Here is a 19847-nt window from a genome sequence, read left to right as displayed (position 1 = left end):
GCAAATCTGCTGGAATGATCCCGGTGATCCCAGGCATTTTCCGAGATATTGGGCGTTGAATTGACCGTTGTCAAATCCACGTTCGCAAAAATGGTGTCAATACTTGTGAGAAAAATTGCGGTTAATATGTTCTTTTCTACATCGTATTCTAGATATTTATTTTCATCGCTATATTTAGACTAATCTTAATTCCCATGTGGGCGTGTCCTTTGATTTATGCTTGTTAACATTACTATATCACTTCCCTTGTTTTAAACAAAATCCCCAATTTGAATATTATGTCTTTGTTATTATTGTATCTATATATATATAAATCTATCACGAATCATATAGTTGTTCATGATACTGTTCATACTAATTATCTTATCATATCAGAAGGATACTGTAGTCCGTATCGCTCTGGCGGTCGTCTGTTCCGAGATGATCTTCTTATACTATCATCATTCCGATGAGGATGGTAATTAGGTCTTGGTTGGATTTCTGCTGGTATTCTCTCATCCATATATTCATCATCTGTGTCGTCTTCTTGTTTCATTATTTTCTTGAAATGCGATATATTTCTTGTGACTTTGTGACCATTCTTTTGTTGAGCTGTTACTTCTACATCATTCTTCGAAATGACTTTGTATGGTTCTGGTTTGAAATTCGTTGTTAGTTTGTTTTTCTTTTCCTGTCTTACTAACACATAATCACCAACTTGTATCTCGCTCTTTTTTACATTTCTTCTATGATCAGCGTATTCTTTATTTCTTCCTTCCTTGTTCTTTCGTTGTCTCGAGCTTCTTTGTGTCTATTAATGACTTTCTTCCGCGTTATCACTGGGATCTTTCCTTTTACAATTCGATTAAATAATAGTTCTGATGGTGGTACACCTGTGGTACAATGCGGGGTTGTCCGATATTGAAGGAGAAAACGATATAATTCTTGTTTCCATGGTCGTCCTTCTACCTTTGCTGTTCTTAATGCCTTTCCCAACGGTTGCATGAATCTTTCTACCGTGGCGTTCCCTTGAGGCCAATAAGGGGTTGAGAACTTGGTTTGAATGCCAAGGGTTTTCATACATCGTGCATATTCGTCTCCATTGAACGGAGGTCCATTGTCCATATGATTGTGTCAGGTATTTCATGGACAGAGAAAATTTTGTCCAGTTTCAGAATTACAGTTGAAGCTCGTGTGGAATGAACGATCTCCACTTCTGGGAATCTTGAGTATCTATCCACTACGACTAAGAGATATTCAGACGTAGGTAGTGGTCCATAAAAGTCTACGTGTACGACACTCCATGGTAATTCTGGCATTTCTGTCATGCGTAAAGGCTCTGGGTGTTTTGGTCTACCTGCAGCCTGGCATGCTACACACTGTTCGATTGTGTCTTTTACTCGATTATCAATTTGCGGAAACCATATTTTCTCGCGAATTAGTGATTTCGTTTTTTCAATGCCTAAGTGCGTCTCATGCGCAATGTCTATTGCCCGTTGTTGCAAAGTTGCAGGGACAACTATTCGCGTTCCTCTCAATATTATGCCGTCTGCGGTGATTGTCAATTCATTCTTCACTGTTTTGAATGGTTTCACTACGGGGGAATCCCATTTGTTGGTTTTGATTGCAACACGCAGTTCTAATAATGCCGCGTCAGCATTAGTTGCATCAAGTATTTCCTAGCTTTAAGGTCATTGCCTTAGGAACACTGTTTTGAGTTATGAAATTGATGTACGGTTCTGTCATCTTCTCTTGTTTTCGCTTACTTTCATTGGTTGGATGACGAGAAAGATAATCCGCTGGGTTGTTTGCACCTGATTTATATATTATCTTGAACGCAAATGGTTGGAGGCGAAGTACCCATCTTTCGATACGTGCGGATGTTTTAGCTGTACGCTGTCCATATATTATTTCTAAAGGTTTATGGTCTGTTATTAATGTGAATTCACTACCAAATAAAAATAGATGGAAGTGTTCAACTGCCCAAATTATCGCTAACGCTTCTTTTTCCGTTTGAGAATATCTTTTCTCAGTGTCGGTCAACGCTCGGCTGGCATACGCAATGATCTGCTGGTTGTTAATGTCACCTTTTTTTGTTTTTTGGGACAAAATCGCCGAGACTCCTACTGGGCTTGCGTCAACGACTACAAATGTTTCCTTCGTTTTGTCGAAGTATGCCATACATGGCGCAGTCGCGAGTGTGTTCTTTAGCTTTTCAAATGCTGTTTGGTGTTTTTGCGTCCACTCAAATCTAACGTCTTTTCTTGTCAGTTCACGCAGTGGAGAGGTCAGGGTTGCAAAATTTCTAATGTATTTACTAGAATAATTAGCCATACCAAGAAGGCTTCTGGTTTCATGCGCATTATTTGGCTGAGGTGCGTTTAGTAAATCAGCGACTCTCTTAGGATCAGGTCTCATGCTAAATCAGTTTCTCTATTCCTGAGATTGTATGAAATGTCTCTATCACTATCAGGACGAAAGACTTCTTTAAGATTGGGAGCGGTGTGGCCATTAAGAATTTTGTAAATAAAGATGGATTTTAGGTAGTTTCGCCTAGATTCAAGAGGTTTCCAATTTAAACTTCTAAGTAGATCAACTGATGGAATATCGTAAGTGGCCCCAGTGATTACTCTTGCCGCTCTATTCTGAAATCTTTGCAGTTTCGTGCGGATTCGTGCGGAATGTCTAGTTGTTCGTTAGTATCTGACTCCCTGTCAGACGTAGTTTTTCCAGGTGTCATAGTTTTTCCAGGTGGTATATTCCGTAATAACCGAATCATACTCCTCTAGTATTTCTGGCTCTTTTCTAAGTTTGAGCATTTGTGATTTTAACCGCGCCAAACTAAGTTCGTAATTACTCGGCAGTTCTTCGTGGCAGTTGGCCACTGGAGTTTGACTGAATAGCGAGACTCATTAAAAGTAATATTTTCAACAAATTCTTCGTGAATTTCGTTGGCTTCAACCACCCCAAGGGTCTCCAAATCCCACATGCGTTTTATACGTTTTCATCTAGTTGGTCTGTCTGTACGTCACACTTAGCAACAAAATTCACACCTACCTCTTGGACGCCATCCACTGTCTGACTACACTTTAAAGGACCACTTCCTACCCACCCTAACTCAGTCTCTAAAGTCACTGGCTCATCTACATTACCTCGTACATATCTGCCTGTCTGAAACCGTCACAAATAATCTGTACATATCAAAATATCTAATTCTAGTCTTTCTTCTGTCTGACAAACGTCCGAAAACCATATATTTGCCAAATGTGGGTAATCATTTCGGGCAATTTCCATGTGTTCATTTTGGGTGTGCGAGGCACTACAATTGCCTCCAAACTTGAAATTTCACCTCCCCCCCACAGGAGCTAAATCGACATGCACTATATCTCTGAGATTAGATCCTATTGCTTGTTGGCCAAAGGTGTTTATAGCTATACCCATTCCCTTCGAAGGGTTTGTAATCCAAGCGACCCAGCAGCACGCGCAGTAATAAAGGACTTATGGCTACCCGTGTCAAATAAAACGCACACCCTACGCCTACATTTACCTAGAGCATGCCCTTGTGCCGTCTGTAGGACAACTGTTGTGCCTGTTACAACATGAGTATTGACTATTTGGTTCTTACTGTCGTCATCTGTGGGGCTGTTTTCTTCTTGTTTGACATCACATAATGCCTTGTAATGATCGCCCTTACATGCACTACACTTGGCTGGATATCTACACTCCCTTTGCTAAATGTCCCTTCCTTAAACAATTAAAACATCTACCAAATTTTAATAATAATTTCTTACGTTCCTTAGTATCTTTTATCTTCGTGCAGTCTTCATGACGGTGCCCAGGGCTGTTACAAAACGCACAGTTCGACGCTTTACCGGCCAACATTGTGTTCCATCGTTCATTCTTGCGTTGTCGTGGTTCTTCCATGCATGCTGGCTTTCGCTGGTACTCCTCTCTTAACTCAGTCTCGTCGCCGAGTCTCTTTAAAAATTGCTCCATTTCCCATTCGTGGTGTTCTTCCCCCCTCGTCATTGTTATTCTCAACGAATCTGGCAATTTCTCTAACAGCGAAGGCACAACAAATTTGGTATACGAACCCTGATCGACTTTCAGGGCTTCTAACGATCTAAATTTGCTCTCTACAAAATCGTACAATCTTCGCAGTTTTGTAACAGTCATCTCGTTCGCTATACAGTGGTTCAATGTTTAAAAGTTCGTTCACGTAGGCACGTTGGATCAGGGTTGTTTTCCCATAACGTTTTTTTCGACCGCCGCGCTGTAGTTTTCTGCCGTCAGAGCGAAACCTTGGATCGTGGAGCGCGCAGGTTCTAACAGCAGTCCGCGTAAGTACGAAAACTTATCTACCTCGCTTAGATTACCGTTTTCATGTATAGCACTCGAAAACCCATCCCAAAATTCTTACCATTCACGCACTTTACCCGTGAACTTAGGCACTTCGAGTCTGGGCAATCGTATACTTGTTTTGTGACTGCTACGCTACTAGAAACCTTCGGACTAGCCGTTGCGGTGCTGGACGAGTCAGTAGAACTCCTATTCAAAGCGTGTTCAATTTTAAGAATAATTGTCTGTACCTCTGATCTTAGGGCTTCTGCTTCTTCGATCTCCGTCTCTATCTTTGTCGTGTCATCCGATTTTCTTCGCTCACGAGGTTTAGTATCACTTCATCGAGTTTGTCGAGTGTTTTCGCTATCGTCTCGTCGCCGTTCTGGTTGTCCTACCCGATGATTAGCTCTTTTGCTGTTGTCAGCAGCCTTTTCCCGTGCGCCCTATGGCCGCCACGCACTTGTCGCTTCTTTGTCAGCTCTGTGCTCATCTTAAATCCGGCTCGAAGGACCAGGTTTCGCGAACTTTGCCCACAATCGCGTTCAGGGAAGCTCGCACACGCTGGTTCCTAATTCAAGGGACTGTATCTTTCGTATTTTCGTTTATTTACGTTTAATTCTCTATCACATTACATTCAATTCTCGGTTCTAACAACAATCTATTCACGATCAGTTCATAATCTATTGACAATCTACTCACAATCTGCTCACAATCACAATCTGCCGCTCATACAATTTAGCTCTCTATTTATAACAACTGGTGACTCCCTTTTGGCACAATTTGCAGTTCCGTTTTCTTTCGCCCACAAGGGAGCATTTCTGCGTTATCTTGTTAGGTCCATCGTCCGTTCCTACATTATGTTGGCAAAAACAATCTTTTACTTCACAAACAAATTTAACATAACATTCCACTTGGCAATAACAACTATTTCACATAACAAACAATCTAACATAACATTCTACTTGGCAATAACAACTATTTTACTTTTACCTAACTTTCATGACAGTTTTGATCTATGCCATAACAATAAAAATCAAACATTTTTCCATTGTTACAATAAGTTGATTGAGGTAATATTTACAATTTGGGTTAATCAAAGCAATTTTTTGCAGTGGTGTACTTTTTTCCTTAGCAGATATTAAACATATACCCAGTTCCAATAATTATATATACAGTTTTGTTTATAAAATGACCTAAAAACGTCGCTACAAACGCTACTTTCTCGCTTGTCCTACAATTACAAATATATAAAGACAGTTTTAAGTGACGGTTTATTTACAAGCTTCGCTTTATATCTTCTTCAAAATATAATAATATTTTCTTCAAAATATCATATAAAATAAGCATATTCATCACAGCCGGTCGAGCGAGAACGAAAAGAAAATAAGAAAATTAAAACGACACATACGTCAAGTAAAGATTTATATATAACAAACGTAAACAAACATTGTTATGCGCGGTGTATATGCGCAGAACGGACTTACATCATCTTTACACTTATGTATCTGCATTTGGTTATACTCATCGCCTGTCCGATCTACCGGATCCAACAAGAGTTTTCTACGTAATGTAAGTCTCGTGTGAATGTGTGATGAGTTTACCAATCTTCTTAGAAAGACATTCCGCTTCTGTGGACTCGATACTTCTAAATATAAGCCTCATTCATTTCGAATTGGCGCTACTTCCCACGCAGCTGAACACGGGCACTCTGATACCCAAATTCGAACGATGGGGCGTTGGAAATCGAACGCATCCCTCAAATATATTCGATTTTCTTCCCTATCAATAAAGCTTGAATGAAATTTTCTTTCTGAGCATAAATATTTGGAATTTTAATGTGTTCATAAATATCGTTTTTTTTTGACAGATATAAAGCAGCTAGGAGAACCATTACCCCTATAAACATGAGGATATTCGAGTTTTATAAATATCTTTAGCCATTATTGTTTTGCATAACTAAGCGTGTTTCCACTTCGAAGCATGTGCGTACTTATGCGCGTGCGCAGTTTGAGTTTGCCTGACAAGCGCATGCGTATTTGCTACTAAAACAATGGCGGTTCGAATATTTCGAAACGCGAAATTAGCAAACTTTGGAGGAATTGTTTTCCCAATTGTGCACCTGTTTCGCTTGGGGAACAATGGATTCTGATAAAGTAACTTTTTATCTATTGATTCATCTGAAAATTATGTAGTTCCACGAGGGGTGCAACGGAATCTGTTTTCTAATGACATTACTTTGTCTGAATGGAACTCGAATATTAGTCAGTCTAGTTAAGTAGTTTTTGTAAATTGTAGAATATTTATGCGCTTTATTTAAAGCGGTGTCTACCACTGACCTACATTAGAATCTAATATAGGTCAGTGGTGTGTACACTTGGAAGATAGATCAGAGCGCTTATTCAGCACTCTCTCCTTGTCTGATTTTAATATAAAAAGCTTTTCATCAAGCAAAGATTGCAACTTTTTCCGCCAGGTCTAAACGCTACTTTATAGAAGAGACCACTTAATTATGAATTCTCTTTAGCTTTGTTTCAATTCCTACGCATACCTCGAGAGTTATGTTTCCATCAAATAATGTATATTGTTCAGAGACTTCTTGTCTTCCGTTGATGCACGGTTGATGTTACTTCGGCTTTGTAAACGAGGCTCTTAGTCAGACACTTTCCAGCTAGCGGACACTCATCTTTTCCATTGCAGTAATTCTCCTTGGACTCTTCCTTTTTTTTTCTAACACACGATTGTTGTGGTTTGAGATAATATTTCTGATGTTGCTCATGCAGGAGCCGTGAATTCAATATATATGGAAGGCTCGCTCTAGTACATTGCGTAATCTAAAAGTGAAGGACCTCATTCATGGAGGTCTTGATCGGTACCCAAGCAGCCTTCATGACCCGCCATGTTTGGCTTCACACTTTCAACTGGAGCGAGCCTTCCATATATATAGAGTTCACTGTGCAGGAGTAACTGACCTTTACTGTACTTTGATCGCTGGTTTCGATTAAAGATTTTGTGAAGTCGCGATATTCAGGGAAATGTTTGTCAATCGATTTCAGGAAATCATGGGCCACGTTTGCTTTCACGTCTTTGCTGAAGGGAGGATTGAACCAAATGACTTTCTGCTTTCGGTTTTTACTGTTGGGTGGAGTTTTGGGTCTGGGGCTGTTGGTTGTGATAATGTAATTTGACGTTGTGGTAACTGCGGTTGAGTGCATTCTCGTGTTTGTTATAACGCTCACATGGCATCATACTTGCTCTATAAAGACGATTTTCAGCCAATCGGCGACCAATAGAATTAATGAGAGGCGTCCCTTTTTTTCTCAGCTGGTTCTGACGTATCCTTTGACTCATTTACCTCCATCGATAAAATAACTTCGTGGTAATTTCTGCCAAAAGACAACGTTGTTCTCTTTTCACGTTCGAACTGCGTTATCTTTTTAACTATATAACTGTGGGGACAAAACCCCGCCTTTTTTAAAGCCCACCCCCGGCCCGCTCGGCCTAAGTGATAGCTTTTGCAGTCTGTTAGGGCCCTTAATAATTTCCAGATACTAGCAAAATAACCATGCTTATAAAAAATTCTAGCGATATTCTCTCAACATTCCGTTCGGAATACATTATTCACCCCATATCAGCATTTGTTGACCAATTTTGTGGAAAGTGGAAAGCAGCCCGGCCTTATGCTTAGGTCGAGCCAAATTCGTCCCACGCATTACGCAAATACGCCTCAAAAGCTCTGGCAAATACTTTTAAGCCAATTATAATAATAATAACATTAAATAGCTGTTGTTGTCATGCCCAAAAGCACACCAAGGGTGATTTCGTTTCAGCTCGAAACAAGAAACTTGGTTTTGTATTCACCGGAAGGTGGCACAATATATTTTGACAAGAGCTCGAGATAAATTTATTGCATGTGACAACCCACGGAGAATGAGATTTCTTTGTTTTGACTAAACGAAAACAAAACCTTAACGAACAAACGGGAAATATTATAAAAAATTCAGTTCATGTAGCTACCAGCCATCAAGATGTGACGAGTATGATAAAATAGCAGTCGATCTAACTGAATACATAATGATTTTGAAGCACTATAGATGAAACCTAAAATCCGTTGCTGGTGGGTGTAAATATCTGCATGCTGTATATAATGACCAAATAAATGAAATGCTTTCTTAAAAACAAAATGTCCAAATTATAAAATATATTTAAATAGCTATACACAAGTTAGCTAAAAACTAGCTCATTCATTTCCCCATGTTCATCTCTATATTATTAATATTGGAGGTTCATAAATTTGTTAAATAATCATTTATACATTTCGTTTATATGATGGATTATTTCTCACCGAAAATAACTACCTCCTGCGACGATATAAATTATCGCTGTGCTATATTTACCACAATGGTATATATTCTAATTTATACTTAATTTGTTTAATCGCCAACTTTGCTTGGGTAGGCATGTCCAATATGATGGATACATTCTGGAAGTTTTTTTAATAAAGTTTACGACCAAATGACTAATTCTTAATGTGCCTGATATTTTTCCAAATGCATGATGTCTGTATTCTTTCTAAGAATTTGATAGAGAGGTTCAGTTTGTGCTGCATGCGTTGCACAAAAACATGACGTTCATCTTAGGACTTCTGGAACTAAATTCTTATAACCGGGATGATACCTCTATTAATAAAAGTGTGTGCAGCCGCTACCATGCATGCACAACGAATGATTGCTATTTGATCTCCAAGAGTAATTTCCGTGCATTTAAATTTAAAATTGTTGTAAGCGAATTAATGCATAGGATACCGAACTTCGTGATAATACGTAATCCTCCACATTCACAGATTGTTAGGGGTGTATAAGAAATTATTTCACTCGTAATATTCTAACGTCACGTCCAGATAAAAAGTATAATGATCTTACAAGCCGACAATATACAAGACAATGTGCCCCCTACTTTTATCATGCATTACCATGACTCGGTTAACTTATAATATTCTCGACTGATTTACTCCAAATGAATGGCCGTAATGGCCCTAATAATGATCAGCTCAATTTTTATGACAATTTGCCTCCAACGCCTGATGATCTTAAGATATAGTAACTCGCAGAGGTAAGTTTCGCTAGAGAAGTATCTATACATTTTTCTTTTGAATAAAAGCAATGAGGTAGAACTAATTACTTATCAAGTCGCATGTTCAATAGATTATGCAGAGTATTTCGACAGAGAAACATTTCTCTGCTACTGGAAATTAACCTTCGCTCCCTTGGCCCCTGATTTACCGATTGCGCATGCTTCTTGTTAAACTTTTCTATTAAACTTTTCAAGGTGTAGAGTCAGAACGCGGCATGCTAATGGAACACTACAGGTAAGTACACAAATAATGAAACCATTAACAGTAAAGCCTTCAGTTTGTGTTTTCACCGTGCAGCCACAATCGTTTTTTTGACCAATGGTTGGCTTGCTAGTGTTCAAGCTGTGTACTAAATGACATCGTGCTGGAACAACGCTAAAGTGTTTAATCCAAACAAAGTGAATACTAATAGACAGTTTGTGAAAGCTTTCATTCTCTATAGAATGTCTCTTCCTCTGCAGAATAGCTACACAGCGGGATAGTGAGCCTCACTCTTTCTTGTTTAATGAACAGACAGAATAGTACATGAAAACATCAAAACACTGAACATAAAGCTCTGACTTCTATTTATACATAACATGCATGCCTACGGTTTAACTAGTCAATGCAACAATGTTTCTTTGTGTCCTTCCATCGAAAACATCTGATCACAAATCAAATTATGCAGACCATACGATATACCGTATACGGTTTAAGTCTGATATCAAATGTCCAAATCATTATTGCGTATATGAGGCATGTTTACTGCCAAGGAATTAGAGTAATTCGATCCACGTATTGAAAAGATTCAGAAATGTTTTTGCTAATCCTCGGACAATTTGTAACATAAGGTTTTTAACCAATGTTTTGTGTGTAGTATGTAGTTTTGTGTGTGCGTATCCTGCGCCAATTATCCATCGCAGCATTGATGTCCTATACATACTTGAAACATCTAAAAACGTTCCTTTGCAAATTTTCAATTGCTGAGTGGAAGGCCACCATTTAACTCCGTTAAAATGTTGTGTAGTGCTGTAATTAAAGGACACGCTATACATGTTCCCAAAGAAGATTCGTGCAGCCGTTGTGTTTAACCAAACTTGATTAATTGATCTTATCATTGATTCAATTGTATCATAGTGCAATTTAAATATCCATTTACTTATAAAACATATATAGTAGGTCATTTTCCGATTGACTTTTGGACTGATGACTATGCACTGACGCCTAATCACAGTGTATAAGAACGGACCGCATATCTGATATTTCCTCTGCCATTTACCAAGTTTGCATTCTTCGGTTAATATTAACATTTTATTTTTGACAAAACATTTAGAACTCTAATGCATTTCACAGCATGACGACACTGGGTATTTATGTTTCATGTTTCAACACATCACGATAGCCCCATTTTACTCTAAATTTTAAGTGTTATAAAGGATCAAAGAATAGAAATTAAGAGTATATTACACTACAGGCAATAGTGTAGTCTGGAACTAACCTTCGGAATTGATTATTTTATTTTTTGACAAACAAATTTCTGTGAGAGTTCTTAAGTGACGCTGATTGGTAAGGCGGGGCAAACTAGTAATCTATTGTTGCGTCTGGCTAGGAATATATATCTGAATCTGAAAGTAGCAACAATATATCCTAATAATCTAATATTGAGTGTTTTCATTCCTGCTAAGAGATATGTCAGTAAATGTTTCAGTACACTGTTGACAAGAGATGTTGATGAATTGTTACGTTTACTCTAATAGACATTTTCACCCCTACATTTTCGTAGTAAAACAAACGAACTTCGATATTAATTAAATTTGCTTATAGCTAAACACAGTAGGCGGGAATCCCTCCCTGAAATTAATTGTGCACGCCTCCTTATGTTTAAGTGTCAAATATAATAAGTGTTGATTGATTTTGATTGGCTATTGCAACCATTAATCTATTTACTGACTGATAACGACTTACGTTAAATACTCATTCCCACAGAGAAAAGGATTATTTACTTAGAGCCCACACTTTAAGAACAGCACTGAGAACACTTAACTTTTTCTACTCAGATATACGGCATCAGACAGAAACATGAATATCTTTGCAGCTACAGTGATACCACTTTTATTGCTGGTCAACTTAGCTGATGGCGTTGTGTTCAGTTGGCTATGGAATGTCTATCCTCTCGAACATAACTCAAGCACGACGTTAAACCCGACCACAAAACAGGTAAGATTGAGTTACATGTTGTTTCGAGGCGATTTTTTCAGCGCAGACAAAGCTGGAAAGCGATTGAAGCGGCAAGTCTAAAATAAGGTTACTATTCGTCGTTTTTCACATTTTTTTATTTCATGTGCAGATTCGTCAGCATGGGTTAATAATATATCATTAAATGACAGTATATAACATTCTACAACGTTCTACAATATAAATATGCTCGTTTTGTTCGTCTACAATTGTATATTGTATTAGCATGCGATAGCTAAAAGTTAGAACAGTACAAAATATGGCATTTGTTTCCTCAGAGTTGTACAAGAGATCGGCATTGTGGAACAGCGAACTACTGTCATCGCCACTACGGCACTTGTCATAAATGCAAGAAGTTTGGAGCGAAATGTCGACGCGATCATGTTTGCTGTAAAGGTTCCGAATGCGTCTTTGGAAGTTGTAGAAAGATCGTCAGGAAAGGAAACTTCCTTTCCCGCTGCAGGAAAGATAGAGATTGCAAGAAAGGAATGTGTTGTGCCAAGAGTCATGGAGAGTTTGTGTGCAAACCTATGCTGAGAGAAAATCAAATTTGTTCTGTCCTGGAAGGTGGGGTCGCTTACACTGTGAACCACGGTTGCCCATGCGATGAGGGTTTGGTGTGTAAAAGATGGAAAATTCGAAGCAAAAGGTAATATATGCTATACGTAAAAGGGCATGGAACATGTACACACAGAAATATCTTATTTTAAAACTATATAGTGTTTGTGTGAAGCCCATGGCCAGACGCCAACAACCATTCGATAGCAGACTAAAAACTTGTACCATATTACTGCTTGTCCTAATGAAATTGTATTAAATTTGCTCGGATAATGTGATAATACTGCTCCGTTTTCATTGCCTTGAGCAATATTGGTATCCCTTGCAATATTCTTCACTTTAATTTCCAAACGTGCTACGGGTAGTAAATATTAGCTTAAGGTAAGAAAATTAGATAAAGCATTTTGCGAGGTTCTTTGTTGTGAGAATAATGGATGCATAATTAACACCTTTTAAACACTTAGCCTACTTGTCTCTTTGTTGTTAAGGGTAAAAGGAATTAATTCCACAAAGCAGAAGGCAAAGATTAGACGCTGCCAAAAGATTCCTTCTTGACGTGAATGTTAATTAAATCCGGAGGATAACTACCAACATTATATTCTTAGGATTAGAACGTTTATAGAAAGTACTTCAATGCTGGTATGACCAGTCAATTGAGTGACAGTTATCATCATGGGGGAGATTTAACCAAAATGATTATACTGAGTTGTCAGTCATGCTCCGATAAAGGTAAAAGAACACTCACGTTATAACTGATATACGAATATAAAATGTATTATAAAATGTAAATAGTAGCTATATTTAGAGACAGGCCTAATCCGTTGAATAAAATATGCTATATGGTGAATTTGGAGAATATAATAAAATATGTCATATGGTATTGGTTTATACGTATACATAACACTAAAAAGAACTTGTTGTTGTTCAATTCTACACTGATAAGAACATTAGTAATATCTAATTATTTTTCCAAACAACGTACATCATGCCATTCTTAACACAAAATGAGTGTATCAACCGTATGCGATAACACCATAAATTAAATTTATATCGCATCTCAAATGCCAAAACTCTGAAATTTTATAACTATATCTGCTGTATATCTACTAAAGATCTTACATGATATTACTAGCTGTATATAATCAACATGGGCATCGACTTTGATATTTAAAACGATATACAAATAATGCAGAAAACTACATCACCATGAATGAAAAGGGAAGTTTGAATGGGATGGACGTTTTGAAGTACTTAATTAAAAATAATAATGAAAATTCCGATACTATAATTTGACATATCACAAGTTACGGCCGAGATGTTCGTTGAGTGTTATGCGGAATGCTCCAGAAAGCATTACAACTCAGTCCCCAACATGTGGCCGAATTCCAAGTGTGCATGTTTAATCATCAGAATTATATTCTGTGTGTGTTTATATATATATATATATATATATAATATATTATATTATATATATATATATATATATATATATATATATATATATATATATATATATATATATATATAAATAAATGTTCAATCTAAAAATATTGTCATCGCTACACGGTGTTTCACGCTCAACGGGCGATCATCAGGCGATCGCCTGTCACTTGTGAACACATGGTTCAATTAAGAGTAAAAGTACAAATATATCAAAATTTGCAGAAGTAACTGCATAACGATATGTAAGGACGAAACTCCGTAATGTCAATAAATCTTAAGTAAAAATCACAGTCGTTCCCAACTCGGCCTTGTAGCTCAGACGGTAGAGCATCGTTCTAGAAATGCGAAGGTCGCGGGTTCGATTCCCACCGCGGTCAAGTAGAATTTTCTGCTTGCCCGGTTGGTTATACTTGTGTAGAAGAACATACTAAATATATATATATATACAGTAGGAGGCAAAAGTTTGAGTCCAGTGACTGTATTTCATTGTTTTAGCAGCATATATTAATATCCTACAGAAAACCTTACCGATAAGTGAACTAGAAAAAAGTAAATAAGTAAACAGAAAAATACATGCTGTACAACAACTATGAGATGTTATGATATTCATTTTTACGTATTTTAATGTGCAAACATGTATTTACATGTCATTGCTTAGTTCCCTCTTTTTGCTCTTGAAATGACCTTTATTCTTGCTCGCATAGATTCCATAGGTTTTTTAATGTCACACGTTCAATACCTTGCCAGCATTCGTTGACCACTTGCCTCAAGTCAGCCTGGCTGGCGGGTCTGTGCCTCGCCCTCTTCCGGTTAAAACGGTTCTACAAGTGCTCCATAGGTTTTAGATCTGGAATATGAGGTGGAAAGCCATGACAACGAGATCACCAGAATGAGTTTGCTTCTAAAAGATTTCTGGCACATAGAAGATGTGCATGTGCTTAGGGTGATTATCATGTAGTTAGACGTGCGATCATCTTTGTACCAGATGAAATTCCATGTCCTTGAAGAATTGGATGATACTTTTTTTAATTAGGATCCTATTATATCTTTCAATATTGCCAAACCGAGCATGACCAAAGCAGCTAAAAGTTTGCTTGAGTAGGATTAGTTTCTTCGAACCGTCCAAGGTTAGTTGCATACAACTTTTTAAATTCTCACTTTTTCTGCGACCTTACGAGGAAAGAATCCTTCAATACTTAATGCAACTATTTGTCCTTGTGCACCATCACTTTGCCCTTTTTCCCACCCATCTTGGGCAGTGTAAAGGAATGAGAACTTTATTTTGTTAATTTAGATCATTAGGACCAAAACAGTGTGCAATTAATATAGTTTACAGTTCTGAAACACTAGCACGCATGTCTTAACTCGAATACGCTGCCAGGATTTAATACTGGAATTCTACAACGACTGGACTCAAACTTTGCTCCTACTGTATTATAATATATATATATATATATATATATATATATATATATATATATATATATATATTATTTAAACGTTGGCCGCAGATAGATAGATAGATAGTAGTCTAATTAGATTCATATGCATGCATAAAATTTCAATCATATTACACAACATATGCAATTCTAGATTCGAGTATCTACCTATCTGCGGCCAACGTTTTTGCAAATGGGTGTATATATATATATATATATATTATATATATATTATATATATATATATATATATTATATATAATATATATTATTATATATATATAATATATATATATTTATTATATATATATATACATATATGTATGGTTTATATACCGTATGTTATTTACCAGATTGGAGGTCCGTATGGGGAAATTTTTCCTGTACGGAAATAGGAGTAATTATCGTGTAATATCGACCTGTTTCCAAAACTCAACTGCGCATGAAAGGCCAATGTTAATAAAATGTGTTAAATCAGATACGAAATACTCCACAAACCTCTTGAAAGAGATTGAGAAGCTGGCATTTCTTCATACAACACGGAGATAATTAACCAGTAGCTATATCTAGTTATAACAAGTCATCCAAAATGTCAGGTTTAGGCGGCAATTGCTCACACGTATTGGCCGAGATCATAATATTGTAAACATTTATCGGAGCCTTTTTTTATTTCCCGCCAATTCGTTACCAAGCCCCACGGCTTAGCCACACGTTAAGGTTGGCCCGTTTCGTCCATTGTATCAACCGAAAAAATCACGAGTCCATCATACTTTTACTTTTAGAAATAACTGAGAAACTGAATACACAAAAAACATAACTTTCTCTAAAAACCCTAGGCCGAATCACGTGCAAAAATTATGAGATTTTTAGATTTTCCTGCCCTCCATAGTCAATGTTGAAAAAATTATGCAACGGCATCAAATTTTATAATTTGTTGTAAAATATGAAATTTGATTGCCGCTCGTGTTGGTCACGTGTAATATATATATATATACATATATATATATATATATATATATATAATATATATATATAATATATAATATTATATATATTATATATATATATTTATATATATATATATATATATTTATAAAAGCAGTATATATTGGGATAATATTATTAAATATCTGATACCTTGTTTTAGTTTTGCAAGCTAAAACCTTTTCATCACTTACTTTTCTTCTTTCACTCCCAATCTCTCTCACATCTTTGAGGCTACTGTGCAAACCTTTCTAATATCAGAGTCCTCGCAGAGCTTGTCCTTAATAGCTGGCTATTGTAAAACATTATATAGGTATATTCTTATCAAATTACATTCTTAAATGTATCATATTTGATTGTAGTCTAAGGTTAAGGACAACATCATTGCTAGGAACAACTTGAATTAAGTACCCAAAGTCTAACAGACCAATTGAAGGCCACAAAGTAAGTGTGGTTACTGTGGTGGTTATTACTCTCAATATATGCATATTAATACCAAGTATGTTCGTTTCTTATTAAAATTAATTAACTTTATCATTTATGCATGATTTCGCTGGCTGACGCATAATTTTACTTTGATCTATAATGTACAAATAAAATCAACTATCTATAAATAACCGCAACTTCTTGATAGAAAATATTCCAGCCACTTCGTTTTTTTATTGATTTCTTTTCTGCCGCCATTTCTTTGAATACGCAAAAATTGTGACTGTTGTCTTTGGAGTGGATACTTAGGGAGACAAGGGGATATGATCTTGGCACCGACTGTTCATGTTGGCAACGACCGTTTACGAAAGTGAAAATTACAGCGCCGCGCGAGGGTACTAATTCCGCCCGGAGATTAGGAATTTCAGGCTAAAATAACTAGAAACTCCTGATCGTTTCGTGTTCTTGGCTCAAAGCTATAAATTTTAGGTCCTTTGTTCCGTGATCGCGATTCTCGAACTCATGGCAATAAACTATAAAGTATATGATTTCGAGGGGGCCAAATTCCGAAAGGGGGCCATATTTCCTAGGAAATATCTCCCCCGGGGGGGGGGGCAAATTTGTACACAACTGTCAGGAACATTTGAATTTACCAAGCTTCCTCAATTTTCTCTCTCCTTAACCCTCGCCCGCGTTTCTAATTTCAGCAGTAGCGGTCATCTTTAAAAATCTAGCGCATTCGTATTCGAGGCTTCAGCGGAGGAGAGAGGGTCTATAGTAAGTGTTCATCACAACATAGTTTTAAAAGATTGCGGAATGTTATATGCTAGTTCAGTCGTCTTATTATAATAATCCAATAAGTGTGACTTAAATTGTCCAATGCCAATGGTAACATCCGATCTGCGTATATGTGTCGGTAGACTGTTGAAGATTCTTGGAGTTTTGTTGTAATAGCTATTTTGATATGTTAAGATGTTTACTCTTGGTATGTCTATACTAATGCTATTCAATGCTCCCTGTGACACGATTACTTAACTTAACTTTTATGTTTTGGCTGCCTCTCATTTCTTTAAAGAAGACGCCTCTTGTGGTAGATCGTTCATATAAACATGGAATAATAATTGCAAAGGGTCGTTCACATAAACAAGGAATAATAATTGACCTGACAGCACTGGTATTGGTTGTGATATTTTGCCTAGAACTGTAACTTGCTGATAGCGGTCAGTGAGATTTTCAAACCAGGCCAATAATGTTTTTCTTTTATACTAAGCATTAACATAATGTATGAATATGTAATCTGAATATATTACATTTCTGAATTTTCATCTGAATATATTACAGTCTTTCTTGTCAAGTTCTGCAGCAATTCTAAACCCAAAGCGGCTAATTCATTGGGATTCCGAGGATTGAAAGCAAAACTTTGACGGCGTTGTTATTTCATACGTTGTAAAACTCGCACAGTATTTTCTTCGTCGCCGTTGCTATTGATTCTGCCATATTTATTTAGATAGTATAACAATGTTATTTTTGTATAAATCCCACGGCTGCCACCACCGCAATTATGTTTCGAGCAACATCCCCTTTAATATCAATCCACTTAGGCTCCGAGCCGGTGCGGAGCACCGTGCGAGGGTACTAATTCTGTTGGGAGATTAAATACACCCAGGTATTTTGACAGAACATAGCAGAATTCAAAGTTGTCCAAATTCTATGTCATAGACGGTCGACGTTTGTTTTGTAAGTTATGCGCATGTGCGAAATTTAAGAGTGTAAAGACTGGTAATCAGCAATGTCCTGATTGGCTAAAATGGAATGTTTGTATTTAATTGAGAACGTCAGCAAATTATTTAACTGTCATTTCCCGAACTATTTTGTAAAAATATTTCACAAAGTAAAATGAGCACATTTTTTTGTTTATGGACATGCTTTTTTAAAAAAGGGGATAAAATTTAGGACGAGCGATTAATGAAAAATGATATACATTCTATATGAGCTAACAATGTGTTGCGGAATTTAGGTTACCGCATCAGAATGGTTGAGTATACCAACATAGTATGGTTGTATGGTATATAATGTTATGGTGTAAATTATATATGTATTGATAAAGGAATTTTTATGTAATGTTAATAGTGTAATATCGTATAGCATAGGGAATGGAGGTTTTGAGACAGCATGTAGTAGCAACCACGAAACCAATGCCCCATGCACACAATAACGTAAGCGGACGCAAATGTGGTTTGTAGTGGAGCGAAACCCGCAGAAAAACATCCCGCAGGTTCTGTAAGAGATGCGCCAGGGAAATGCATCATTGATTGGTAAAGCATCCTGTTTGTTATTATATAAATATAGGTTAAAATCATTGTTGTAAGTTAGCTGTATATTAGAGCATGAATTGTTGTAAAGTGTTGATTCCTGAATATTATCAGTCCCAGAGTGTGAGATTTCGACCAGCGAAGCGCGGAAAATCAAACTTGTTTGGAGATTTTCAACAACCAAGTTTTTTAAACAGGTAGGTGTCTTTTTGGTTTATTCCTTATTTACTGTATTGAAAAAGATGTATAGTTTATTGCATGCTTTTGCATGCTATTTGCAGCTGATTTTGCAAAGATAGAACCGAATACGAAAAGCTATTGGAACGGACGTTCGCAAGCTGACAATTTGTTATTAACAATTTACTATAGATTTTATTTCAATGGGCGCTTCCCTTTACTTGGTAAAAACGGCCAGACCACTCCTGTTTTTTTCGGTAAAGACAGATTACTGGTATTTTAGAGCGTTTTAAGAAATCTGCATTCAAGTATATCGTTATTTACATCCGCCTAGCACGAAAATGCAGAGATTCAACGCTATATCTTCAAAAAAATACTATATTTCAACTCAATTTCAATATATGGCCGGTCTGATCATTTCAGCCGCTTAATGGAAAGCGCCCAATGATTCTATTCGATTCAACTAATTGATTTGCATGCAATTTGATTAAATTAGTGGCCAAGTGTTGACAGTTATTTATATATATGTACCATATAATATATACCAATTAACACATACCATTATATATAACAAGAATATAAATATAAACACCGCTTTTTTTAGTCCTCCAGTCTGAATTGGCCTTAATATTTTGTACAGCCGTTCTACATGTTCACATTCGTTATGGTCACATGGCCACGCACATGTGCCCACAAACATCAGCTTATAATATGCTTTCAAGGGATTTAAATAGGAAATTGAAAGATCCCTGAACCAACAAATTGTATTCCAAATTCCTCAATCCCCCTAAAAAGGCAATGCTTCATGGTCGAAATTATACAACACCACGCCACCGTCAAAAT

General features: G+C 36.8%; 1 protein-coding gene and 1 non-coding gene across 2 annotated transcripts; both read left to right on the top strand.

Annotated features, from left to right (window-relative positions):
- Nucleotides 1-10686: 10686 nt before the first annotated feature.
- Nucleotides 10687-13122, top strand: LOC114524218 (dickkopf-related protein 2-like). Its single transcript, XM_028545359.1, has 3 exons — nt 10687-11647; nt 11944-12314; nt 12712-13122. The coding sequence occupies exons 1-3, from the start codon at nt 11510-11512 to the stop codon at nt 12776-12778; spliced, it is 576 nt and encodes a 191-aa protein (XP_028401160.1). The 5' UTR covers nt 10687-11509; the 3' UTR covers nt 12779-13122.
- Nucleotides 13123-13970: 848 nt separating this feature from the next.
- Trnas-aga lies at nt 13971-14043 on the top strand. The gene has a single exon. It is a non-coding gene; the product is annotated as a tRNA-Ser (tRNA).
- The last annotated feature ends 5804 nt before the right edge of the window (nt 14044-19847 follow it).

The sequence above is a fragment of the Dendronephthya gigantea genome, unplaced genomic scaffold (assembly GCF_004324835.1).
Source record: "Dendronephthya gigantea isolate DGI-Jeju-01 unplaced genomic scaffold, DenGig_1.0 000030F, whole genome shotgun sequence".
Taxonomy (NCBI): domain Eukaryota; kingdom Metazoa; phylum Cnidaria; class Anthozoa; order Malacalcyonacea; family Nephtheidae; genus Dendronephthya; species Dendronephthya gigantea.
Note: the sequence above shows the minus strand (reverse complement) of the source record. Positions and strands in the feature narration are given on the sequence as shown.

What these genes read in the sequence shown, in the direction of transcription:
- LOC114524218 (XM_028545359.1), top strand. Translation starts at nt 11,510, where the DNA reads ATGAATATCTTTGCAGCTACAGTGATACCACTTTTATTGCTGGTCAAC. An exon ending in TAAACCCGACCACAAAACAG is followed by an intron (nt 11,648 to 11,943) that starts GTAAGATTGAGT and finishes TTGTTTCCTCAG; the next exon opens with AGTTGTACAAGAGATCGGCA. An exon ending in TGGAAAATTCGAAGCAAAAG is followed by an intron (nt 12,315 to 12,711) that starts GTAATATATGCT and finishes TTTGTTGTTAAG; the next exon opens with GGTAAAAGGAATTAATTCCA.